Source organism: Trachypithecus francoisi, unplaced genomic scaffold, assembly GCF_009764315.1.
Source record: "Trachypithecus francoisi isolate TF-2019V2 unplaced genomic scaffold, Tfra_2.0 Lachesis_group10, whole genome shotgun sequence".
In the NCBI taxonomy this organism is placed as follows: Eukaryota; Metazoa; Chordata; class Mammalia; order Primates; family Cercopithecidae; genus Trachypithecus; species Trachypithecus francoisi.
Window position 1 is genome coordinate 122,750,983 of NW_022681455.1, and position 27,163 is coordinate 122,778,145.

A 27,163-nucleotide genomic window follows, 5' to 3' on the forward strand; every position below is an offset into this window, starting at 1 on the left:
AACCAACCAACCAAACAGGTGCCTTAGAATCTTATGGACATAGAGTTCAAATTGCACCCCTGCTTTTTCACTTGGGTGAGGCTGGAAACTTTTTATATTCTTTCTGAAGCTTGGTTTCCTCATCTGTAAAATGGGAAAAAATGTACACTTTTTTTATGGGAGCCAACTGGAAGCTCTAAATAGCCAAAACTGGAAGAATTAGAGCAACACAATAAATAAAGTAGTAAGCTATAACCCAAAGTATAAAATCAACGTTCATGAGTCCAAACTGATATAAATAAGTAATTGAACAAATTAATAAGTGAGAGAGAAGAGATAAATCTTCTCTGTAGAATTCCAATTAATTTATGGAGCTATTCCACCCTAAAGAAGCAGCATGACTCCCCACTTTTCCTTTTTTTTTCTTTTCTTTTTTTTTTTTTTGAGATGGTGTCTCGCTCTGTCACCAGGCTGGAGTGCAGTGGCGCGATCTCAGTTCACTGCAAGCTCCACCTCCCTGGTTCAAGTGATCCTCCTGCCTCAGCCTCCCGAGTAGCTGGGACTATAGGCGCCCACCACCATGCCCGGCCAATTTTTGTATTTTTAGTAGAGACGGGGTTTCACCACATTGGCCAGGATGGTCTCGATCTCCTGACCTCATGATCCACCCACCTTGGCCTTGCAAAATGTTGGGATTACAGACATGAGCCATGGTGCCCAGCCTAACTCCCCAGTTTTTAAGTGTGGTCTGTGCACAACAGCTTCATTTCAAAGCATAGAGCTTGGGAAGGGGAAAAAGCAACTGTGCAGTGGACAAAACTGATGAACACTACTTCATCCAGGTCAACATCTTCCAGGTCAACATCAGCAGTGGTCTTACGTCACATGGGTGCTATGTACCCTTGATGTGATGTGATGTGATGTGATATGAAATGGCATTTTACCTCTGTAATCTTCTTCCCCCAAACCTAAAATCCCAGTCTAATCAGGAGAAAAGCATCAGACAAATTCAAATAGAGAGTCATTCTACAAAATCCCTGATGAGCACTCCTTCAAACCATCAACTATGTCAACTATGTCAGGTCTGAGAACCTGTCATAGCTCAGAGGAGTCTAAGCAGACAGGATGACTAAATGTAACAATATCCCGAACAGGATCCTACAGCAGAAAAAGGACATTAGGTAAAAGTAATGCAATCTGAATAAAGCATAGAATTTAGTTAATAATAATGTATCAATATTGGGTCATTAATTGTAGAAGGTGTAATTACATCATATTAATGTAAGATTTTTGCTGCTGTTGTTAATTTTTTTTTTTTTTTTTTTTTTGAGACAGGGTCTTGCTCTGTCACCCAGGCTGGAGTGCAGCAATGTGATCATGCTCACTGCAGCCTCAACCTCCTGGGCTCAGGTGATTCTCCCACCTCAGCCTCCTGAGTAGCTGGGGCCAGGGGTGTGTGCCAGGACACTTGGCTAATTTTTCAATTATTTGTAGAGGCACGGTCTCCCTTTGTTACCCAGGCTGGTCTTAAACTCTTGGGCTCAAGCGATTCTCCTGCCTCAACCTCCCAAAGTTCTGGAATTACAGGTATGAGCTACCGCATCCAGCCATAAGATGTTAATAACAGGGAAACTGTACGCGAAGTATTTGGGAACTCTGAGTACTAGCTTTCTGATTTTTTTGTAAATCTAAATTTGCTCTAAAAAATAAAATCTGTTTTTTTTAAAAAATGAGCACCTTTCCTTAGGTTGCAAGCATAAAGCGAGATAACATATATAAACATAAGGCTCTCAAACTTTTTGGACGTAGTCCCCTTTCATGGGCAAAAGTCATTAGGGCCCGCCTACCCCACCCATTCCCACATCAGCTTTGTGTTGGTTCACCTGTGCCCTAAGGGTAATGCGAATTTTCATGGTGACCAAGTCTTAGCTGAATGCTGAATTAGTCATCTGTGTAGTTCAGTTTCCTTTGTGAATACAGAATTTGAGAAACTTTTCACAAGTTATGTTCCTATTAAAAAATGAAGGTAATTTAAAAGAAAGAATCTGATTTGTAGGCACTGTGGACAGATGGCAGGGCTCAGGGAGGGTGATGAGTGGGTCCAGGGAGCGAGCACAGGGCAAGCACATGAAACTGTGAGAAGGTGATGGACTGTGATACTTCTTCATTTACTCAGTTGCTCATTCTGTCATTCGGTAAATATTTACTACAGTTGCTCAGTAGGTGTGGGGTCTAGACCAGTGAACCAGACAACCCACGACAGTCCATACCCTGAGGGAGATCATCTAGTTTCTTCTCTTTCCTGCCCATATTTTTTTCCGATGAGGGTTCCCTTAAGGAGGAACCTGGAGTTCTCTGTCAAAGTAGACTATGACTTATATTCCTAAGTCTTTCCTATTAATAACGTTCACCAAGATTGTAATTATTTATCCAATGTGCATCTTCTCTCTAGACCAGGGTTTCTCAGCCTTGACACTGTTGACATTTGAGGCTGGATGTTGGCTGGCAGATGTTGAGAAGCATCCCTGGCCTCAATAGTGCTCTGTGTTGTGACAACCAAAAATGTTTCCAGACATTGCCAGATATTCCCCAGGGGACAAAATTGTCCGTGGTTGAAAATCACCGCCCTGCATTGGTGGCTCTCAATCCTGGCTGAACTTTGGAATCTCCTGGAGAGATCTCAGAAACTGTTGCCAGTGGGTATTGATCCCATCCAGGCCAATTAAATGAGACTCTATGGGGATGGGACCTGGGCGTTGACTTTTTTTTAGACTGTAGTGGGACTCAGGAGTGAAAACCTCTTTCCTAAGCAGTACGCTTCGTGAAGACAGGGAGTATTTGTCTTTTATGGGTGGGGATTGCTAGGACCTAACGCGGTGATCTCCCTGAACGAATAAGTGAACAAAAGAATGGAGGTGAAGACAGGTAGGAAGAAGTGTCATAAGTTAAAAGTGGCACCGCGACAGTAAAGGAATGTGCTTTGCAAAGAGCAAACGTGGGTTTCAGGGCTGACTCTACCACATTCCCGTTGTGTAACTTTGGGCGAGTATTTAATTTCCCGGGCATTTCAGTTGCTCATCTTAACACAGGAATGACAAGAATATGGGAGAATTCTTCATCAAGGTTGTGTTCCAAGAAAAAAGCATTTGTTTTCATCAAAAAAATTGACATGAAAAATCTAGCTATTTCCCAAGGCCTCCTCACCCGACAACTGTTATCTTGTAAGAATGCTGAGGGCAAAGGAGGTGGGATGTCAAGTAGTTGCTCTCACTGGATTAAGAGTTGAGCTTTATTTTGACCTCAGGGCAGTCCTAAGTATGCTGGAGTTTTGTTGTATTTATCTAACATTTTATTATACCTTAATCTATTTTATGGGGAACAGGCAATGTCAACATGAGGGTGGCAATCTGATGGATTGCCTAAGTCTTAAACAAAAGGGTGGGGAAAGTCCATTTCCCACTAGTTTCCCACAGGCTTTCAACCAGATAAACAGCTTTGATTCAGATGACCTTCGTAAGTGGGAAACTATGTCAGGGGTCTCCAGCTCAAAAGGCTATGGGCTCAGGGCAGGCCGCATTACCGAGGGAAGCTGGTGATGGTGGGCTCAGGGCAGGCCACATTACTGAGGGAAGCTGGTGATGGGAATGTGTGTGTGAGCTCTTGATGAGTGAACCTTGTTCCTTGGAGTGCATACACCATCGGGGGGGAGGCCTGGAGGTCCTCAGCCTCAGCTGATGGGACCCTTGTGGGAATGCTGGCTCATCTCCTGGTTAATCAAGAGAAATCATTGCTCTGAGTTTTCAGGTACAATCTCTCGATTCTGAGTCTTTGTTCAAATTTTTACAAAATTAATTGTGTGGGACAAACGAAATGCCTGTTCAGATCACATCCTTTTGCTGATTCATAGTAGATCTTTGATTTGTGTTTGTCCAGTCTACTATTAGAAGTGGGATTCCACTATGAGAAAGGGTCTTGGTGCCTCTGAAGATACCAACCCTGTTAGCACCTCCGCCTTAAGCTGCTGGTGGTTGAAGATATCACTGGCAAAGGGGGTGCTCGGAGGAGCTTTAGGGGTAAGGACTCAGAAAGCAGAGCTGTGATCTTTGGCTGATTCATCACTGTGGCTAGAATAGCAGTGATGACCTTCTGAGAGGAGAACTGAACTGAAAACCCTTTTGGTTCCAGAAACTAGAAGGAGCCAGTGAAAGGAATAGTGTAGTGTGGGTTTTTAAAAAAGTTACCATTTATGGGCCGGGCGCGATGGCTCACACCTGTAATCCCAGCACTTTGGGAGACCGAGGCAGGTGGATCACGAGGTCAGAGGTTCAAGACCAGCTTGGCCAAGATGGTGAAACCCCGTCTCTACTAAAAATACAAAAATTAGCTGGGCGTGGTGGCGGGCACCTGTAATCCCAGCTACTCGGGAGGCTGAGGAAGATAATTGCTTGAACTTGGGAGGTGGAGGTTGCAGTGAGCCAAGATTGTGCCACTGCACTCAAGCCTGGGCGACAGAGTGAGACTCTGTTTCAAAAAAAAAAAAAAAAGTTACCATTTATTTAATAAACACCTGGAGAGCAGTGGCTTTGTGCCAGACCTTGTTCCAGTTCCTTTAATATATCAAATTATTTAATTCTCCTGACAACTCTATGAGCCAGGTCCTAGTGTGACTGCATTTTAAAGTTGGGGAAACTGGGGCACAGAGAGGTTAAGTGACAACCAAAGTCACACAGCTGTTAAGTGACAGAGCTGGGATTTGAACCCAGGTCTCCCAGCTCCAGAATCCAGGTTCTCATCATTTTTCTTGGCTGCACTTTAATAAGGATGATTTTATCTACAGCAATGAAAAATTATGGTTTTGAAGACTGTGTAGAAATATGTAAAACTGGTCTATATAATAGTAATTTAAAAATCAGCTGTCGAATTTTATGTGTGCTATAACTGTTAAAGAATGATATGGGCCGGGCGCGGTGGCTCAAGCCTGTAATCCTAGTACTTTGGGAGGCCGAGATGGGCGGATGGCGAGGTCAGGAGATCGAGACCATCCTGGCTAACATGGTGAAACCCCGTCTCTACTAAAAACTACAAAAAACTAGCCGGGCGAGGTGGCGGGCGCCTGTAGTCCTAGCTACTTGGGAGGCTGAGGCAGGAGAATGGCGGGAACCCGGGAGGCGGAGCTTGCAGAGAGCTGAGATCCGGCCACTGCACTCCAGCCTGGGCGACAGAGCGAGACTCCGTCTCAAAAAAAAAAAAAAAAAAAAGAACGATATGTAGGAAAAAAGACTAGAAGAAAAAGAATATGAACATTGTGAGAGTTATGCAGTACTGGTGAGATTATGGAGAAGGTCTTCTTTTATTGATCTCAGTATTGACTGTGAGGTTTTATTTCTTGTATGATGTTTTATTAATGACTAAAAGCCATTTACAGGTTTGTAAATTCTTCCCCTACTTCCTTCTCTCTCACTGTAGCTTCCAAAGGGCAGTGCTTGTGTTCCAGAGCACATGCATCCCACCACTCAGTCCTGTATTTACAGGGTGGATGCATTTCATTCAAGGGGCCTGGCCCGAGGAACTCCCAAACACGCGTTATTCACAATTTGCCCAGTTTTAAGACTTGAACCAACAAATGATAGGGTGTTTCCGTTCACCAGCTAATATGGCGCCCCCATGTGGCAGTAGCATAAATACACTTTGCAACGACAATATACAGTTCCTAACGCTCTAAAATTCAAGGTGATTCACATTATTTCCAATTTGCACATAAACGGAGACTTTATTAATATTTTTAGAATTAACTGCTATTTCAAATTCACTCCAATCTTGTACAAATGGGTCTCTAGTACTCATTGCCTGTTCCAGGTTGATGGGTTTCCAGGCTGCTAGAGATAGAATGATCCCAAATGACATAGTTTGACACCAACATTTTCTCTATCCTGTTGAGCACTTACTATGAGGCAGGTGCCCTCAACTCTAGCGACAAAGGACCCTCTGTTGGTCTGTAAGGCACTCATATTCTAGTGCCCTCTTCGATGCCTATTCATCCAACATGTGCTTTTTTATTGAACATCCACTATGGGCTAAGCCTTGTGCTTTGGAGGATTTGAATATTTTATACCCCAGTTGTTTATATCCCAGTCTGTGCCTGGCTCCAAACTACCTTTGCTATGTCTTAGCTGAACGACTTAATCCATCCACATCTCAGTTTCCGCCTCTGTAAATGGGTGATGGTAACATTACTTACTTCCCACGATGATTGAGAGGATTCAATGAGTAAATGCATGTGAACTAGCTGGAACTTGGTAAACAGGCAATCCATACTCGGTGTGCTTATTTTCAAACACCACTGTTGGGTAACTCTTATGAAACCTTCCACCTTCTCACGAAAGCCCTGGCTTTGTCGCCGGGTTTCCGGAGTACACAATTGTTTTTCCCTCTCCTCAAGGAGCGATTCCTCAGCCACAGATTTTTTTCAAGGCCCTCTGACCCCTGAACTGCCTCAAGACTTCATAGACACCAGGGGCTAGCACAGCCTGATCTCGAACATCATAAGTCAGAAATGATGCCAGGGTTAGAGCCATGATACTAATGACAGCCACTCACAACACGCTGGGCCTGTGGGAAATCCTGTCTTGCTGACTTCCCATGCCAGCTTAGGAGGGGGTATTATGATAACCCTACATTCCACGTGAGGAAGTGGAGGTGCCACATGGTTATATGTGACTTTCCCGAGGCCCGTAAGTGGAAGAGGAGAATCAGGCAGTCTGAGTCTTAACCAAGATGTTCAGCTGACAGTCGGTAGAGGCAAACGCTACACTTACCAATAATGTGAGTGGAAACACCTGAAAATTAAAATAAAGACTGAGTATTGTTTTTTAAAAAGACCGATGTAGTAATTATTCGGAATAGGCTCTATTAGGCACTTCACAAATATTAACTGACACGGGTACCATTATTAAGCCCATTTTATAGATAAGGAAGCGGAGGCAGAGAGCAATTAGAAAGGTTCTCTAGGGTTAGACAGGCAGGAATAGCAGGGCTAGATTTGCACCCATGCCCCTATGCCACACTGCCTCAGAGGTAAACACAAGCAGATGGTCTCCTGTGATCTCTGGCTTCATTAATTCACTGCCAAATAAAAGCAAACTCAGATTTAGTTAGGAAAGATTTTATTCAAAAGGATTATTGCAGTAGAGGGAATGTTCTGACCACGTAATCTGCAAGTGTCTCAAGATAAGGCAGTAAATGTTTTGCATTGCTAAAGAGGCATAAACAAGGCTAGAAAGAAGTGGGTGTTGCAGGCTGGGATGATCAGAGTGACACAATCAGACAGACATTGAGGGCTGATCAGGAAGGTCTGTAAAGAGGACTTGTCTGCTGGCTCAGGCTGAGGGTGGCCCAGGACCTGGGGAAAGGAGAGAATCTACACGAAAGTTAGGTTAACACTTTGTTCTGACTGACCAGTGGAAACAGGCAGTTCAACTAACGACAAAAACAAAGAAAGGGAGTTTGGAGGCTCTGGGTCTGGCCTTGTTATAGGTAAACAAGTGGGAGCACCTGTGAGTCTCATCGAAGTCATATGGGGAAGGGCATTATTTGCAGTGAGCTGCTTCCCAGAACACAAAAGGGTGGGGACATTTCTTAACCTTTGCAATTTTCCAGGATTACAGGGCTTGCCTAAAGTTCAACACTGTCATCACCTGTAGGCTCTTCCGAGGAACTTTCCTGAGAGTCAGATCCGAGGCTCATGAAGCTGCTCAAAGGCACTGCCTTCCAAAAGGTGACAAATTATCCTCTGCTCAGAGGAAAAGGAGTCAAGACCACAATGTCTCCTCCTTGCTCTCATCCCTTTATCTACCGCACTGGCTTGTTACACTCAGTATAATGTTTTCAATGTTCATGCTGTAGCAAGCATAGAAACTTCATTCCTTTCTGTGGCTTAATAACATCCCACTGTTGGATATACCATATTTTTTATCCATTCATTAGTTGATGGATGTTTGGTTAGTTTCCTTTTTTCTGTTATTATGAATAATGCTTCTATGAACATTCGTGTACAAGTTTTTGTGGAAACATATATTTTCATTTCTCTTGGGTACACACCTAGGAGCAGAATTGCTAGGTCGTCTGGTAACATTACATTTAACCTTTTGAGGACTGTTTTCCAAAGCAGAGATAACTAGTTTTAGTGTCTGCAGTAAGTGAAAAAGATAGAGTTTAGGAAAGATACTGAAACTAACTTGAGAAAGAAGAGGGATTATTATGAGGATGTGGAATTTCTTAAGGCACACATGGGGAAGAGGTCACTTGAGGTTTACCAGAGACTGGAAAGCTATCATGAGCCAAGAAGATGCTCGTCTATGTCTGTGGACAACATCTGACCTCAGACTCTGCTCTTATTTGTAGCTTTGCCTCTTGTTACTCTTCAAGAGGACTTAGCCCATATCTCCATGTGCATGAAGGAAGACAGCCCCCCAGGGCCCCCATTTGCTATTGAGTTTAATGTCCTTTTGGGTCAGACAGTATCAGACACTGCTTTGGATCTTGCAGCCACAACCCCACATTTCTGAAAGAGAAAAGCTGGTTGACTCTGGTCCAATCAGCCTCAGACAAGCGGTGGAGTTACACAGGACAATTACAAACTTATGGATGGAACCCCTGTGGGGAAGGGGAAGCTCTCAGCATCATGTGTGGAGGGACATAGTGTTGAACACGTCAAAGTGTTTGTGGGACGCAAGGCCAAAGGAAGGACTGCAAAGTGCAAAGTTCATGATTCTCATGTGGATTTGGGGAGCAGATGATGGACTTCAGGTTTGGATACAGGTGACAGTTTGCATGCCTTCATGGTCAGCAGCTCTAATTGGGTGGATGACCCTTTTCCCCCTGTCTTAGTTCTCTAGAGAGCAGCAGACACCCTGGTGGGGTGTTTATATGCCCTGTAGAGTCAAGGTCATGGTCTTCATCTCTGCACTGCAGAGCAGTTTTCTTCTCTTTGTAGAAGGAATATGCTGGGCATCCTGACATCACACAAGCCTCTAAGGGGAACTGGGTGCTTTAAAATCCATGGCTCCCATATATCTAGCTGTGCCAATAATAAGGCAGAAGCATAAGGTATGGTACATCACAAAATGGGAGAGGCTGTCCATGAAACTCTTGGCCTCACCCAGCAGGGTGTGTATAATCAGGCTCCAGGTACTTTTCACTTCAACCTGGTTCAAAGTTAGTTATTTTCAGGTTAATTCATACCCTTTGTTACAGACCACAAGAGGATCATCCTGGGATTAGCTTGCCCAAACCTCCCTTCTCTGCTCACACAGATGAAGGAGAAGGTGGCTGGTCCAGTATGACAGTGACTGGTGAACTTGGATTTAGGATCCAATAAAGAGTCCAGGTTGATCCCTACCATCTGTGTGATCTTGGCATCTCTTGTTTTCAGTTTCCTCATCTGTAAGATAGGAAGGATAATTTCTACTGTAGACATTTCGGGAATAATTTTATAGGATAGACTTGACCACCAGTGGTATTTAGGGGATTCCAGGGAGACCCACACAGCATTGGTCTGCTGGCTGGTGAACTTGCCAGTGCTCAGCATCTGGCCTCAGCACTGTGGATCCAGAAGTTGGATTTGTCCAGCAACAGGTCCATTTCTTCAGGAACTGGGCTCACAAAATGGTTATACACACATATTTTATTATGTATTCGTACCAGAATTCTAATGCATTAATTTACACTAAGGCAGGTGTCTATTACATGGTCCAGACACTTGCATCTGTTTCAGTTGGTACCATCTCCTCCTCTGGCCAGCCTCAGGGAGGAAACTCAAGGGCTATTTGCTGGTCACCGACACACATGGAGACATAAGAAGGAAGGAGATGGAGCAAACGTTAAATGCAATCAGTGATGGCAACCAGAGGCATTCATATCTTAATGGTGGTGTCAGAAGGACAGGAGCACACACACCTTTTGTCATGACTATCATTCTCTCTCTGGCAGTGTTTGCAGATGCCAACCATGCTAGACTTTCTCTCTCTTTTCCACCCTTTTCTACACTTAGAGGGCTGGCCAATCTCCATTCTAATTAGCATAGCCTTTAAAAAAAGAAAAAAGTACTTTCTTGTAGCAAAAATGGTAAACATTGCAAGATAAGGTCCCCCTCCATTCTGCCTCTCTTCCTAAGGGGAACTTAGGGATCTCTCCTTCCAAATTCTTTTTTGTTTGTTTGTTTTTACATTTCCACACCTTGGTATGTATAGAATCAACTCTCCTCCTTTTTTGCATTAAATTGGATTTTACTAATTATTATTATACCGCAAGTTATTTTATTTCACTTAACAAAGCATCTTGGAGCAATATCCATGTCATTTTGGATAGTTCTATTCCATCTTTAAAACTGCTTTGTCGTATTCCATTTTATGTACCATAATTTATGTAACCATTCTCCTATTCATGGACATTTAAGTGAATTCCTTCTTTTGCTCTTACACAGTGCTATAAAGAACATCATTTATGTGCCTGCAAGTATTTCTCTAGGATGAATACTGAGACTTTTGGGGTCAAAAGATAGGCGAATTCACATTGGTTGATTTTTGTCCTGCACATGTTTATCAACAGTGTATGTGAACACCTGTCCTCTCTTTGGGGACAGTAGATTTCAGGCCCCTGTTGTTAGCTTGGAAGGGAGATCTCTTTTCTGCCCACTCACATACTGATCTTTGAGTTGATTCTCTGCATGTACTCTAGTTTTCCTTATTTCCCAATTCTTGGTGGAGATGTCTTACTACTGACAAAAGAGATCCCTGCAGGAGTCCAAGGAAGATCACATGACACAGGCAATGTGAAATACTTTCTCATTAAAAGGAGAGAGACATTAACTGTTATTTGTTTATTATGGTGTATGTAGCTCAAAGGGTGATTTAATGTTGACGTTATCTTCAACTTGGGAATTTCAGACATCTACATTTTGCACTTGTGGGTATAAAACACTCTTTCTGGGGTCCCTAATACCCTCTTGGCTGGGTGGGTACACTCCTATCTCAAATTCTGAGAAGCTTAAGTCATACTTTGTGTATTACGTTACTCTCCATTTTCACAGAGCAGTGCAATTAGGGCTTTCTATTTGGTTTCTGTTGTAACTTTCTTTCTAGGCTTGACATCTATTCCATAGCTCAAGGTCAGTCATAGACAGGGAAAAAGGCCCAGGAGGGTGAGAAACACAGGTGGCCATGAACTTTTAACTTTTATAATCCAGAACGAACTGGCCCCCGTGGGCAGCCTCTGTTATTGCCCTGTGTCTCCATAAGGCAAAACCGAGTCCAAAGTATGAGTTTGTAATGAATGTTTGACGGAAGGTTTTACAGAGTGAGTGAGGTTACATCAAACACTACACATTGTAGATTACTAAAACTACTTCCGTTAGATGTCTTGGTTTTCCTTCCCAATTTCTTTGGCCACCAGTCACTCCTGGACTACCCTTCCCCCAAGCCTTTCTCTTTCCACCTATGCCCACCCACCACCCCTCAGTTCTACATTATATCCCTTTCTTTATATGGAGAAATGTATCTGTATGGCTTGACTTCTCCTCCCACCTCCCCACTTAGCACATAAAGAAACTTCCCCAGGAACCCCTCTCTTCAGAGAGCATGGAGAATCCTAAACAACGTAATGTTTTCCTTGTTAAATATTTTCTCCTGTCACTGTGGTTAACTCACTCCCTACTCCCCTGACCCTATGCAGGTGGTGACTGCGGGCTTGGTCACGCTTTGTGCAAGTATCTGGATGAGCTGGGCTTCACAGTATTCGCCGGAGTTTTGAATGAAAATGGCCCAGGAGCTGAGGAATTGCGAAGAACCTGCTCCCCGCGCCTCTCGGTGCTCCAAATGGACGTCACGAAGCCAGTGCAGATAAAAGATGCTTACAGCAAGGTTGCAGCAATGCTGCAGGACAGAGGTACTGCTGCCAGCACCCTCGGTGCCTTGACCCTCCTCCTGAATACCCAGTTCTTGTTCCAGCTTGGGTTGATCATGCCCCTACTCCACTCTGGCCTCTGCTTGCACTGGAGCACACCTGTGCTGAACCTCTACCATGTGTGGGGCCCTCTATCAACATGAAGACCTTTGGAATAACTCAGACATGGGCCCATCTACACAGAACTTACAGAAACCTCTATCTCATTCTCACCAACTTCTCAGTCACTCTCCCAAGAACAACTCCACCAGCCCCAGCTCATTGCTTTCCTGTCCACAATAGCAACATGCATTAGAGTCCCCAGCTTAGAAAAAAATACCTTCATGGTTACTGTCCTCCTTTACCCATTACCCCTCCTCTTCTCTTTCCTTCATGGCCAAGCTCCTGTAGCTCTCTGATTCTCTTCCTCACCTTAATTTGATGTTGGTTCTCACTCTGCCTCCCTAACTAATCTAGCAAAGCTAACGAGTATCAGCCTGAAGACCTAGTTGGTTTTTTTTTTTTTTTTTTCAACTTTTATTTTAAATTCTGGGTTACACGTGCAGGATGTGCTGGTTTGTTACCTAGGTAAACACGTGCCATGGTGGTTTGCTGCACAGATCCACCCACCCTGTAGGTATTGAGCCCAGGATTCATTAGCTATTATTCCTGAAGCTCTACCTCCCCTCCCTACAACAGGCCCTAGTGTGAATTGTTCCCCACCATGCGTCCATGTGTTCTCATTGTTCAGCCCCCACTTATAAGTGAGAACATGCAGTGTTTGATTTTCTGTTCCTGCTTTAGTTTGCTGAGGATAATGGCTTTCAGCTCCATCCATGTCCCTGCAAAGGATATGATCTCATTCTTTTTAATGGCTGCATAGTATTCCATGGTGTATATGTACCACATCTTCTTTATCCAGTCTGTCATTGATGGGCATTTGGGTTGATTCCATGTCTTCGCTATTGTGAATAGGGCTGCAACGAACCTATGTGTGAATGCATCTTTATAATAGAATGGTTTATATTCCTTTGGATGTATACCCAGTAATGGGATTGCTGGAAGACCCAGGTTTTAACTTCCCTGCAGTATTTAAGCATGTTGTTTATACTCTCCTCCATGGTTTGTGGTCCCCAGCCCCCATTGCTCCCCTAGTTCTCCAATCTTTCTTTCCACTTCTCCTGGATGAAACTTTGCCTCTGTCTCCCCACAAATACAAATGCTTCTGAGGGTTGCATCCCCAGACTTCTCACTCCATGTGTCTGGGGCCATACCATTTGCTCCCTATACCGAGAGTTCTCAATCCAGCTGCACATTAGAATCATTTGAAAATTACCCGTGCTGGGGTCCAGGATGGGCTATGTAACTGGGCGGACCCAATGCCATATGAAAATATGGGGCCCCTAGTTTGAGTTTGGAAAATAATTAGGAATGTAAGATGGTGACAGCAGAGACTGAAACTTTCACACACGTACAGGACCCTTCTGAAGCACCAGGCCCTGTGTGACTGAACAGATCCCCCAAACCCAATTAAATCAGTCCCTAGGATGGGGTCCCAGCTATCATTAGTTTTTAAAGGTCCCAATGTGATGCTTATGTTAGGGCAGGGCCAAAAAACACTGGTTTATACCAATAACTCCCAAATATACTAATATATTACCAACCTAACCCTTCTTCTCCACGTATACAAAGTTATCTACCAGACATCTTCCCTTATACTCCAGAGGCTTCAACTTCAACATGTCAAAAACTGCTCATTTTTTTTTATTCCCTGCTGCCATTCTGCAAATCGTTCTGCTCTCCTGCATCCCACAGCTCAGACACTGGCACTACCAACTAACCAGTCATTCAAGCCCGAAACCTGTGGGTCACTGAGACCCTCAGCTTATCCTCAATTTCTGTAGCCTACTGACTCTAGTCCTGTCAAGTCTACCTCCTGGGTAGTTACCTTCCAGCCCCTTCCTACCATTGCATAGCGCTATGTCTTAGCACTGCATGCACTGGACCCTCACCTTCTTCCACCTGGGCTATCCCAGTGGCCTCCTTGGATATCCCAATTGGCTATTCCAATGGCAACCCATCTTTCCTTCCCCATTACTTTCCAGAGACTAATCTTCACAGCATTCACATTTTACAATGCCATCCATCTCCTAAAATCCTTTAGACACACAGAGCCTCCATGGACTGGGGTCCTCCCATGGGGCATGTCTGTGGTGGGGAATTTATTTTATCAGTGGTTTGTTGGTTACCTATCAGTGGTTCACTATCTAAACACCTTAACAAGGATTAGAGGTCCTTTCAGGATAATAGCTCCTGCCAAACCCTTAATCTGCAATACCTGCTGGTTCACTTAGTAAATTCTGAAGAGTTTCTGGAACAGAATGTTCTACTTTACATCTCTGCACATCTGGCTTCCTGTTACAGGAATTCCCCTCCCACTCCCACTCCTTTTCCCTAAGACTCTTGCCTTTGTCCAGTGGCAGACTCTAATCCCACGGGAGACCTGGCTCACACGTAACACCTCTTGCACAGTCTTCCAGGTGTCGCAGGTTGTGTTATTCACTTACTCTTCCAGACACTCACTCATTATGGTTTTCTGTCTCCAGGATTGTGGGCTGTGGTCAACAATGCTGGGGTGCTTGGCTTTCCATCTGATGGGGAGCTTCTTCCTATGACTGACTACAAACAATGCATGGCCGTGAACTTCTTTGGAACTGTGGAGGTCACAAAGACATTTTTGCCCCTTCTTAGGAAATCCAAAGGAAGGCTGGTGAATGTCAGCAGCATGGGAGGTGAGTCAGCATTTTCATACGTGGTTATGGGGTGCCCATCACAAGACATGGCTCATGGCATTCTTTGTGGGCTGAATAAAAAAGCAGGGCATGCAAAGGCAGGGCTGGGTCAGAATTAGTCAAATTGTTTATCCCCTGTTGACTTTCACACAATAAAACCTTTCTCCTCTTCCAAATTCTTTCATGTACAAACTCTCATCTGCCTTCTAACTCATCCATTTCTTACTGGGGATTTAGGGTTCATATATATCTTCATAAAGTGACTGCCAACACACAAGGTTGCTAGATTTGCACAGGAAATCTCACATTACAAATAATGTCAGCATTTCAGGCAACCTGTTTTCAACACTTCGTCAATTTAACACACTGTATTCAGTTCCCTGTAAGCTGAGTAGGCCATACTTTCCCTCTGTTCATGCCGTCAAACACAAGCTGCCTGCTATTGTTAACCCGAAGATTATCCCCAGTGTTGAGCAGCCTCAACCAAGCTGGGTCAGGATGTGATGACACTGGATGGTTTGTCTCTCTCTGTTTCCAAGAACAAATAGTACACAACTTGAGTCAAGGGCTGAACAGTCTTGCCTTTTCATTAACAATGCCCATGTGTGTCACAGCACACCCTCTTTGCTGGGACAGACATTTTCAAACTGGGGTTCCTCAGGCTCTTATTCAGTCTGGGGAAGATCCATTGACCTGACTTTTGGGTCACTGGGTCATTGCAGAGGTGAGAGGGAAGCCAAAGGGATGGGCTCTGGACTCTAGGACCCTGCCTTCAAGTAGAGGAGTACCACTCTTCACTGTTGGATCAATTAATTCTCAGTAAAATTTCTTAAAATAAACGGTACGACTAGGCTGTTTTTGTTTGTTTGCTTGATTTTTGTGTTTTGTGCTTTTTTTTTGGTAATGTAAATATCAGTTCTAGAATGATTTGGTGGGGGAGGGGGTTCTTCGTATTTCCTAGACAAATATTGTTGTCCATCACATTCTGTTTCCTGGCTTTAACTCAGTAACGTTCTTAAAATTAACTGCTATTGTCTTTGACTACAGTCGTGGTTCGCCTGAGGCATAAGCAAAGAAGAAGGTCGGGAGAAAGAGAGGGAGAGAGAGAGAGAAAGAGAGAAAGAGAGAGTTGGGGGAGACGAAGGTTTCTCCAGGATGGTTAGGAGCCATGAGTATTATATTTTAGCTGTGTGAGAACCCTAAAGTATTTCCAATTTTCTGCTACCTTGCTGAAGCAAATGAATCCTGAGAAAACACACAGCAATATTTTCCTAATCTTTGTTCTGAACTTAGCCTTTACAATTTTGGCCTGTGTGGAAGCCTCACCTTTCTCGTTTCCCTGGAACAGTCTGGTACTTCTGGGAAAGTCACACAGACTCTTTGCCTCACTTATATAATAAATATTTACTGAAATAACAGAGTACTGCCTCCTCCTTGGCACGCTGACAAGGAGGTTTCTCTTTTCTTCTCTGTTCTCAACTTTGAGCAACACCTTCATGCATATGAGATCACTTTAGTTATTGCCAAAATGTGGAGTATGTGCTGTAGGCCCAGTGTCTGGCATGCAGCAGCAGCTCAGTTAATCAATGAAGAAAGGCAAGTGTGTGAACAAGTGAAAAATGGAAAATGGATTAATGAATGGGTAAGCAAAGAGCTTACAATACAAGGCTAGGTGTGATGGCTCAAGGATGTAACTCCAGCACTTTGGAAGGCCAAGGCAGGAGGATTAGTTGAGCCCAGGAGTTTGATACCAGCCTGGGCAACACAGTGAGACCTCGTCTGTACAAATAAAAATAAATAAATAAAACAAACAAATGAACAACAACAACAACAACAAAAAACCAGGCATGGTGGCATGTGCCTGTAGTCTCAGCTACTCAGAAGGTTGAGATGAATCAGTTGAGCCTGGGAGGTTGAGGCTACAGTGAGCTATGTTCATGCCACTGTTCATGCCTGGGTGACAGAGTGAGACCCTCTCTCAAAAAATAACTTATAATACAGAGCATACCCTTCCACATATCTTCGACTTGGCCTCTAAAGCTCTTTCTAAGCCAGAACACCTTACTCTGTTGTCATGTATTTTTATTGAAGAGAAACCCTGAACGTTAAAATAAATAATGTATTTCACTCTTATTCTCACCCTCTGGTTGTGCAAATTCATTACACCCAGCTATGTCTGTCTATTTTCTTAAGATCATCACCAAGTTAACCCATCTGAAACAAAACTTGCTGTCAGCCCTCTAGAATGCCTAGAAATACAGCTAACTAGGGAGGTGAAAGATTTCTACAAGGAAAACTACAAAACGCTGCTCAAAGAAGTTGGAGATGACACAAACAAATGGAAAGACATCTCATGTTCATGGATAAGAAGAATCAATATAGTTAAAATAGCCACTCTGCCCAAAGCAATTTATAGATTCAATGCTATTCCTATTAAACTACCATTGAGGTTCTTCACAGAACTAGAAAAAAAGATTTAAAAATTCATATGGAACCAAAAAAGAGCATGAATAGCCAAGGCACCACTAATCAAAAAGAATAAAGCTGCAGGCATCACACTACCTGACTTCAAACTATAGTACAGGGCTACCTGTAAGCAAAACAGCCTGGTCCTGGTACAAAAGCAGATACAAAGATCAATGGAACAGAATACAGTACCCAGAAATAAAGCAATACACCTATGACTATCTGATCTTCAACAAACCTGACAAAAACAAGCAATGGGGGTAAGGATTCCCTATTCAATAAATGATGCTGGGGTAACTGGCTAGCCATAGGCAGAACATTGAAACTGGACCCTGACTTCTTTCTGTCCTAGTCTTTTGAGTTTCAGAGCTTTGAGTCATCTTGGATTTGTTTTTCCCCATGCCTCTCTCTTCTTTCTCCTACCCACTCACCAAGATGTATAAAGTTTTCCTCCACCACAACCAGCTTTGAACCTTCATGTCCCAGAGACACTCTAGAAATGAGTTTATTTGTAGGACTTAGAAACCACCCAATGTACTTTATAAAGCTGTTAAAACAGTAGCAAGAAATCAGAAGAGATGGGAGGCGTATGTACTCAACAGGGCCGGGAGTTTGTGTAAAGACAGAAACAAAGCACTGTCCAGAGAAGAAAAAGATATTTCATGCAAATGGAAACCAAAAAGATCAGGAGTAGCCATACTTATATCAGGAAAAATAGATTTCAAGACCAAAACCATAAAAAGAGACAAAGAAGGTCATTATATAGTCATAAAGGTGTTCATTCAGCATGAGGATATAACCATTGTAAATATACATGCACCCAACACCAGAGCACCCAGATGTATAAAGGAAATATTATTAGAGCTAAACAGAGAGATAGACCTCAATACATTAATAGCTGGAGACTTCAATACTCCACTTTCAGCTTTGGATAGATCACCCAGGCAGAAAATCAACAAAGAAACATCAAACTTAATCTGCACTATAGACCAAATAGACCTAATTGTTATTGACAGAACATTTTATCCAAAGGCTGCAGAATACGTATTCTTCTCCTGGGCTCATGGACCATTCTCAAGGATAGACCATATGTTAGGCCACAAAACAAGTCTTAAAACATTTTAAAAAATGAAATAATATCAAGCATCTTCTCTGACCACAATGGACCAAAACTAGAAATACAAAATAAGAGGATTTTGGAAACTATACAAGCTCATGGAAATTAAACAATATGTTTCTGATTGACCAGTAGGTCAATGAAAAAATTAAGAAGAAAATTTAAAAATTTCTCAAAATAAATGATAAAGGAAATCAAACATCCCAAAACCCATGAGATGTGATGAAAGTAGTACAAAGAGGGAAGTTGGTAGCTATAAGTGCCTACATTAAAAAAGTAGAAACGCTTCAAGTAAACAACCTAGTGATGCATCTCAAAAAACTAGAAAAGCAAGAGCAAACCAACCTCAAAATTAGTAGAAGAAAAGAAATCATGAATATCAGAGAAGAAATATAAAAAATTGAAATGAAAACAATACAAAAGATCAACAAAACGAAAAATTGGTTTCTGGAAAAGATAAACAAAATTGACAAACGTTTAATGAGAGTAAGAACAAAAGAGAGAAGACCCAATAAAATCAGAGACGACAAAGGAGACATTACAACCAACACCACAGAAACTTTGTGGTGTTTATATGCCAATAAATTGGAGTACCTAGAAGAGATGGATAAATTCTTACAGAAAGCCTACCAAGATTGAACCATGAAGGAATCCAAAACTTGAACGGACCAATAACAAGTAATGAGTTCAAAGCTGTAGTAAAAAGTCTGCAAGCAAAGAAAAGTCTGGGACCTCATGGCTTCACTGTTGACTTTTACAAAACTTTTAAAGAAGAACTAATATCAATTCTACTCAAGTATTCTGAAAAATAGTGGTGGAGGGAATACTTCCAAACTCATCCTACGAGACCTATATTGTTCTGATAGCAAAACCAGAAAATATATGTTAAAAAAAAAAAAACAAAACAACTACAGGCCAATATACCTCATGAACGTTGATGTAAAAATCCTTAACAAAATACTAGCAAACTTAATTCAACAGCACATTAAAAACATCATTCATTGTGACTAAGTGGGATTTATCATAGGGATGCAGAGATGGTTCAACATTTACACAAATCAATCAGAGTGATACATAATCTCAACAGAATGAAGGACAAAACCATATGATCATTTCAATTGATGCTAAGAAAAGCATCTGATAAAATTCAACATCCCTGCATGATAAAAACCCTCAATTTAAAAAAAAAAAACTGTGTATAGAAGCAACACACCTCAACCTAACAAAAGCCATATACAATAGACCTATAGCTAGTATCATACTGAATGGGAACAAACTGAAATCCTTTCCTCTAAGATCTAGAACATGACAAGGATGCCCACTTTCACCACTGTTATTCTACATAATACTGGAAGTCCTGGCTAGTGCAAGCAGACAAAAGAAAGAAATAAAGAGCATCCAAGTTGGAAAGGAAGTTGAATTATCCTTGTTTGCAGATGATATGATCTTATATTTGGAAAAAACTAAAGACTCCACCAAAAACTATTAAAACTGATAAACAAATTCAGTAAAGTTGCAGGATACAAAATCAACTACAAAAATCAGTGGCATACATTTTTTTTTTTTTTTTTTTTTTTTTAAGGCAGAGTCTCGCTCTGTTGCCAAGCTGGAGTGCAGTGAAGTGATCTTGGCTCACTGCAGCCTCCACCTCCTGGGTTCAGGTGATTCTCCTGCCTCAGCCTCCTGAGTAGCTGGGACTACAGGTGTGCACCACCATGTCCAGCTATTTTTTTTTTTTTTTGTATTTTTAGTAGAGACAGAGTTTCATAATGTTGGCCAGGATGGTCTCAATCTCTTGACTTTGTGATCTGCCTGCCTCTGCCTCCCAAAGTGCTGGGATTACAGGCGTGAGTATGCCAATAGCAAACAATCAGAAAGAAAAGTCAAGAAGGTAGTTCCATTTATAATAGCTACAAATAAAATGAAATACCCAGGAATTAACCTAACCAGAGAAGTGAAAGATCTCTACAATGAAAATTATCTAATATTGATGAAAGAAATTGAAGAGGACACAAAAAATTGAAAGATATTCCATGTCCATAAGTTGGAAAAATCAATATTTTAAAAATGTCCATACTATTCAAAGAAATCTATAGATTCAATGCAATCCCTATCCAAATACCAATGACAATCTTCACAGAAATAGAAAAAGCAATCCCAAAATTTTTATCGAACCACAAAAGACTCAGAAGAGCCAAAGATATCCTGAGCAGAAAGAACAAAACTGCAGGAATCACATTACCTGACTTCAAATTATGCTACAGAGCTGCAGTAACCAAAACAGCATGGTACTGGCATAAAAACAGACATACAGACCAACAGAACAGTATAGAGAACCCAGAAATAAGTCTACACATCTATGGTGAACTCATTTTCAACAAATGCAATAACATACACTAGGGAAAGGACAATCTATTCAATAAATGGTGCTGAGAAAACTTGACCAGGTGCTGTGGCTCATGCCTGTATTCCCAGCACATAGGGAGGCCAGGTGGATTGCTTGAGCCCAGAAGTTCGAAACCAGCCTGGGCAACATGGCAAAACCCTGTCTCTACAAAAAATTAGCCAGGCATGGTGGCATGTGCCTGTAGTCCCAGCTACTCAGGAGGCTGAGGTGGGTGGATCACTTGAGCTCAGGGAGGTAGAGGCTGCAGTGAGCTATGATCACTCCATTGCACTCCAGCCTGGGTGACAGAGTGAGACCCTGTCAAAAAAAAAAAAAAAAAAAAAAAAAAGAAAGAGAAAACAAACTGGATATCCTTTGCAAAAGAATGAAACTAGATCCCTGTCTCTCACCATATAAAAAAATCAAATCAAAATGGATTCGATACTTAAATTTAAGACCTCAAACTATGAAACTATTGTACTATAAGAAAACATTAGGGAAACTCTCCAGGACATTGGAATTGGCAAAGTTCCTTGAGTAACACCCAACAAGCACAGGCAAATGAGATCACATCAAGTTAAAAAGCTTCTGCACAGCAAAGGATATAATCAACAAAGTGAAGAGACAAGCCACAGAATGGGAGAAAATATTTGCAAACTACCCATTTGACAAGGACTTAATAACCAGAAAATATAAGGAGCTCAAACAACTCTACAGGGAAAAATCAAATAATCTCACTCAAAATGTACAAAAGATCTGAACAGGCATTTCTCAAAAGAAGACAAGACATACAAATAGCAACAAGCATATGAAAAGGTGCTCAATATCATTCATCATCAGAGAAATGCAAATCAAAATTACAATGAGATATGATCTCACCCCAGGAAAAATGACTTTCATCCAAAAGTGAGGCAATAGCAAATGCTGGTAAGGATGTGGAGAAAGGGAACCCTTGTACATTGTTGGTGGGGGTGTAAATTAGTACAACTGCTATGGAGAACAGCTCTAAAAATAGAGCTGCCATATTATCCAGCAATTCCACTGCTAGGTATGTACCCACAAGAAAGGAAATCAATATATCAAAAAGATATCTGCACTCCTATGTGTGTTGCAGCACTGTTCATTATAGCCAACATTTGAAAGTCCATCAAATGATAAGTGGATAAAGATGGACACCTAAGTGTCCATCAACAGATAAGTGGATAAAGAAAATGTGGTACATATACACACAATGGAGTCCTATTCAGCCATATAAAAGAATGAGATATTGTCATTTGCAATAACGTGGATGGAACTGGAAGTCATTATATTAAGTGAAATAACATAATGAGCATAAAGACAAACTTCACTGCGCCCGGCGTCTGTAATCCCAGCACTTTGGGAGTCCAAGACGGGCGGATCACAAGGTCAGGAGATCGAGACCATCCTGGCTAAAACCCAGGAGGCGGAGCTTGCAGTGAGCTGAGATCCGGCCACTGCACTCCAGCCTGGGCGACAGAGTGAGCCTCCGTCCCAAAAAAAAAAACAAAAACAAAAAACCAAAAAAAAAAAAAAAAAGACAAACTTCACATGTTCTCATTTATTTGTGGGAGCTAAATTGAACTCATGGAGATAGAGCAGAATGATGGTTACCAGAGGCTGGGAAGAGCAGTGGAGAGAACTAAGGAGGGGGCAGTAGGAATGGTTAATGGGTACAAAAAATAGTTAGAAAGAATGAGTAAGATCTAGTATTTGATAGCACAACAGAGTGACAATAGTCAATAATAATTTAATTGTACATTTAAAAATAACTAAAAGAGTATAACTGGATTGTGTGTAACACAAAGGATAAATGCTTAAGGTGATGGAGACCCCATTTGCCCTGGTGTGATTGTTATGCATTGCATACTTGTATCAAAACATCTCATGTAGCCCATAAATATATACACTGACTATGTACCCACAAAATATTAAAAATTAAAGAAACAAAGCTCTGAAACGATCAGTTTTCCTCTGTGTTAGTTTGCTAGGGCTATCATAAGAAAATACAACAGACGGCCGGGCGCGGTGGCTCAAGCCTGTAATCCCAGCACTTTGGGAGGCCGAGACGGGCGGATCACGAGGTCAGGAGATCGAGACCATCCTGGCTAACACGGTGAAACTCCGTCTCTACTAAAAAAATACAAAATTAGCCGGGCGAGATGGCGGGCGCCTGTAGTCCCAGCTACTCGGGAGGCTGAGGCGAGAGAATGGCGTAAACCCGGGAGGCGGAGCTTGCAGTGAGCTGAGATCTGGCCACTGCACTCCAGCCTGGGCGACAGAGCGAGACTCCGTCTCAAAAAAAAAAAAAAAAAAAAAAGAAAATACAACAGACAGGGTGTCTTAAAAAAACAGAAATTTTTTTTCTCATAGTTCTGGAGGCTGGAAGTCCAAGACCAAGTTGTCGGCAGGGTTGGTTTCTCCTGAGCTTTCTCTTCTCGGCTTTCAGATGACCACCTTTTTGCTGTGTCCTCACATGGTCATCTCTCTGTCTGTTGCACCCATGGTGTCTCTTCCTCTTCTTTTAAGAATGGCAGTCATACTGAATTAGGGCCCCACTCTTATGATCCCATTTAACTATAATCATCTTTTTAAAGGTTCTATCTTCAAATACAGTCACGTTCCGAGACACTGGAGGTTAGGACTGCAACATATAAACTTTTCTGTGTGGTGGGGGGAACCATTCAGTCCATAACACCGTAATTGATAAGGAACAGGGAAATTCAGCAGAGAACACAGTAAGGGACTCTCTAGCACTTACTGGAGAGTTTTGTGAAACAATAGAAAAGATTTTGAAATGGAAAAGAAAAAACTAGAATGTAACGCAAGGATTAGAAAAGTCAAAGTATGTGTAAAAGTCAATATATAACCAACAAATCCACAGAAATTAACATCTAATGTGATGCTGACTTGTTGATATATCTTTGGCAAAATTAATGGAATAGCAATTTTGGAAAATGTGCTTATTTGGGAGTTCATTGCTGTTATTTTCACTTTGAAGCAAGGTGCATGGAGGCAGAGAGGCAGTCAGTCACTAATAAGGGTTCCAGAAGAAGCACGTGGTTGCCCTGACCCACCAGATTGTCTTGAGTCTGGCACCTCTGTCACCTTCTGAATGACAAGAATTTTGGTGGCATAGATTTATCATGGAACTTTGCACCAGCCAGGAAAAACTGAGCTGGAATTGATGACTCTGTTTCAGTTATTCATTGCTGCAGAGTAAATAACCATGAAGAAACGATCTCAGGCTGCTGTGAGTAGGCAGCTGGTCTGGGAGGCAGAATAATGGGTCCTCAGAGACATACACGTCTCAGTGTCTGCAACCTGTGAGCCTGTTACCTCACATGGCAAATGGGACTGTGCACGTGTGATTGAGTGAAGGATCTTGAGATGAGGAGGTTATCCTGGATATTCTGGATGGATCTGATGCAATCACAAGGGTCCTTATAAGAAACAGGCATGAGGGTCAGAGTCAGAGAGAAACTGGAAGATAGTACCCAGCTGGCTTTGAAGATGGAGGAAGGGGCCAGAAACCAAGGAATGCAGGTGGCTTCTAGAAGCTGGAAAAGTTAAGGGAACTAGTTCTCCCCGAGAGCCTCCAGAAGGAGCATGACCCTGCTGACTCCTTGATTTTATCATAAGATAATAAATTTGTAATGTTTAATCTGCTAGGTTTGTAGTAATCTGTTATAGCAGCTGTGGGAAAATAATGTGTCTGGTTTGACTTTAAACGAGCTCTGATTTACAACAAATCACATGCACCTAATTACCGATTCCAAACATTTTTCTTTTTTCCCTCGAATTTAAACTTCATTCCTCCCAATCTTATGTAATTCAGGTCTCCATGAACACTTTCTCCTCATTCTTTACACCATGTTGAAGGAACACTTAGCACTTTATCGTGTTCCAAAAAGACAGAGCCAACTCCAGAAAATGCAGATTTTACTGGAGATTCCATATACCACAAAGCACCATTTAATGCAAATTCCCTTTAGATTTTTTTTTTTCCTCCTTCCGAAGGTGTTCAGTTGCCAGCCACCTCACCCTGGTTACTTTCCCCTCCCTGTCCTTCCTGGCTCCCAAATCTCCGCGGTTTCTTTCCTTATCTTTCCCTCTCCTTCCTTCCCCCATAACCACACGTTCATATCACATCCACCTACTCTTAGCTGCTCAATAAACTAAACACTTCCATTGGATCTGCCCTCCTTGGAAGGCAAGAGGTGTGCAGAATAGAAGAAAAAATTATTGCAAATCGTGTTTGCTGTTTATTTCTCTGCTCTATTCCCCTCCTCTCTGGAACTCTCACAAACAAACTGAAGCTGTCCCGCACGAACTTCCCTAACTTCTCCTCGTTCCTTCTGTTGTCACTCATTCTCCTCTTCAGCCTTTCCTCCTTCTTCCTCCCGACTAACTCCTCTCTCCCTGGGCCTTTCATTCTACCTTAGGCTATGTTCTAAGAATGATTCCTCCCCAGACTCTCAATCCTTTTCTCCTTGAGCTGGGCTGGGAGCCAGGAGGGCGGGGCTCTCCTCTCCACTTCCTGGTTGGGTGACACTCCTGGAAAACCCGAGGTCCTATAGCCTCTCTAAGCTCCACTTTTGTCCCCTTAAAGACAATAAGAGTGGATGAATAAGAGGAGGAAATAAGACCACATAGGGGCGTTCTGAGGCTTAAATAAAATAATCCTCATAAAGTTCTTAGCATAGATGCTCATGTGTAGTATATCTTCCCTGAAGGCTATGAGTTATTATTATTTTTATTAATGGACACTGCCCCACACTTGTTTATTTTTTAATTTTAATTTTAAATTCTGAGGTACATGTATTTTCCATTGCAGCCCTATTCACAATAGCAAAGACATGGAATCAACCCAAATGCCCATCGATGATAGATTAAAGAAAATGTGGTACATATACAGCATGGAATACTATGCAGACATAAAAAGGAATGAGATCATGTCCTTTGCAGGGACATGGATGGAGCTAGAATCCATTATCCTTAGCAACCTAACGCAGGCACAGAAAACCAAATACCTCACGTCCTCACTTGTAAGTGGGAGCTGAACAGTGAGAGCTTCTTTTCCCCTTTTCCCCTGAGCTCCTTCAAAAGCTAGGTGACTTGCAGCCTCTACTTCTCGACAACCTCATTAACCCATTAAAGTTTGGCTCCTTTGTTATCTGTTAAAGACTGCTCAGTTCCCTGTGCCCACTGGCCACTTCTTACCCTCCTTGCTGTCTCTATCAGGCAGAATTTCCACGCCCTCTCCTGACCTTCTACCTGGTTGTCCAGCCTCAGTGAGAAGTTCCATGTGCCTCTCATTTGGGCAGAGGCAGCTAGAGTTGGAATGTACACATTGCTTAAAAGGATGTTTGTCTGAAAGTTGAAACTCCCAAAACGTTCTCCTCAATAGGGTTCTTTGCAGCTTTTTGAATATGCATATGAATATAACCACATTTTAAAAATCCATTCATCAGTTGACGGACATTTAGCTTCTTTCCAATTCTGGGCTATTATGAATAATGCTTCTCTGAATATTTTTTGTGCAAGTTTTTATGTGGACACTATAAATTTTACGTAAGGGTTAGCTATTATTTCTATCACTTTCTGTGTCCTTGGGAAAGTCACTTAAACTCTCTACACTTTAGTGTTTTCATTTTTTAAAATGAGGTTCCTGAGGATAACACTAGAATCTACCTCCTGTGACAGCTGTGACCATTAAATACATTTAGAGCTGATGTTAAAACACTCAGAACAGTGCTTGGCATATAGTAGATATCTAATAAATATTAAGAGTTATTATGAGGGATCCACTACATTTCAGGCAGTTGTTGAATGCTCTCAGGTATGTGACCCCAATAACCTCTATAATGTTGCTATCCTCATTTTGCAGTTATAAAAACCAAAGTCAGAAGGATTCAGTGACTGGTCTGTAAGCTAGAACTTGAACTTGAACTTGAGTTTCATATTCTGACTCACTAAACCACCTCCTTCCGTGGTGACTCAGTGTAACCATATGTTACCACCACATCAAACACAAGGCCAAAGGGTCTCAGATGCTCTTCCCAGTGGTACCTTATTGGCCATTTTTTGCATTCTACTAGCTCCACTGTTAGATGCTTGTTCCAGTCTAACTCCCATTCTTGTGTGGAAATAAAGTCAACATAACCCATGTCTTCTCAATACACTCCTACGGGTGGGAAGTTCCAGGAGTGGGATGGGGAGAAACATTACTTCTTTAAGTTCTTCTCTAAGAAATGCAATCTAGAGTCAACCATGTCCTTCCCTCCGATGTCTTTCCCTCCTACATATTCCATCCCTAAAGAAAGGAACACGAAAGGGAAAGAGTAAGATACATCATGTAGGAATGCAGGTAAGAATCTTCTAGGATGCCAGGCAAGCAGAATGAAGACAGACTGCCCGGGTTTTAATCCTGTCTTTACCAATGACAACTGCATGACCTTGGGAACA

General features: G+C 42.1%; 1 protein-coding gene across 2 annotated transcripts in view; it reads left to right on the forward strand.

Moving 5' to 3' along the window:
• Positions 1 to 27,163, forward strand: part of HSD17B2 (hydroxysteroid 17-beta dehydrogenase 2) — a 66,180-nt gene that overhangs the window by 23,558 nt on the left and 15,459 nt on the right. For both annotated transcript variants that reach the window (XM_033219140.1, XM_033219139.1), the window contains exons 2-3: positions 11,707 to 11,919; positions 14,523 to 14,708. In XM_033219140.1, the coding sequence (XP_033075031.1) occupies positions 11,707 to 11,919; positions 14,523 to 14,708 (399 nt within the window). The remainder of the gene's footprint in view (positions 1 to 11,706; positions 11,920 to 14,522; positions 14,709 to 27,163) is intronic.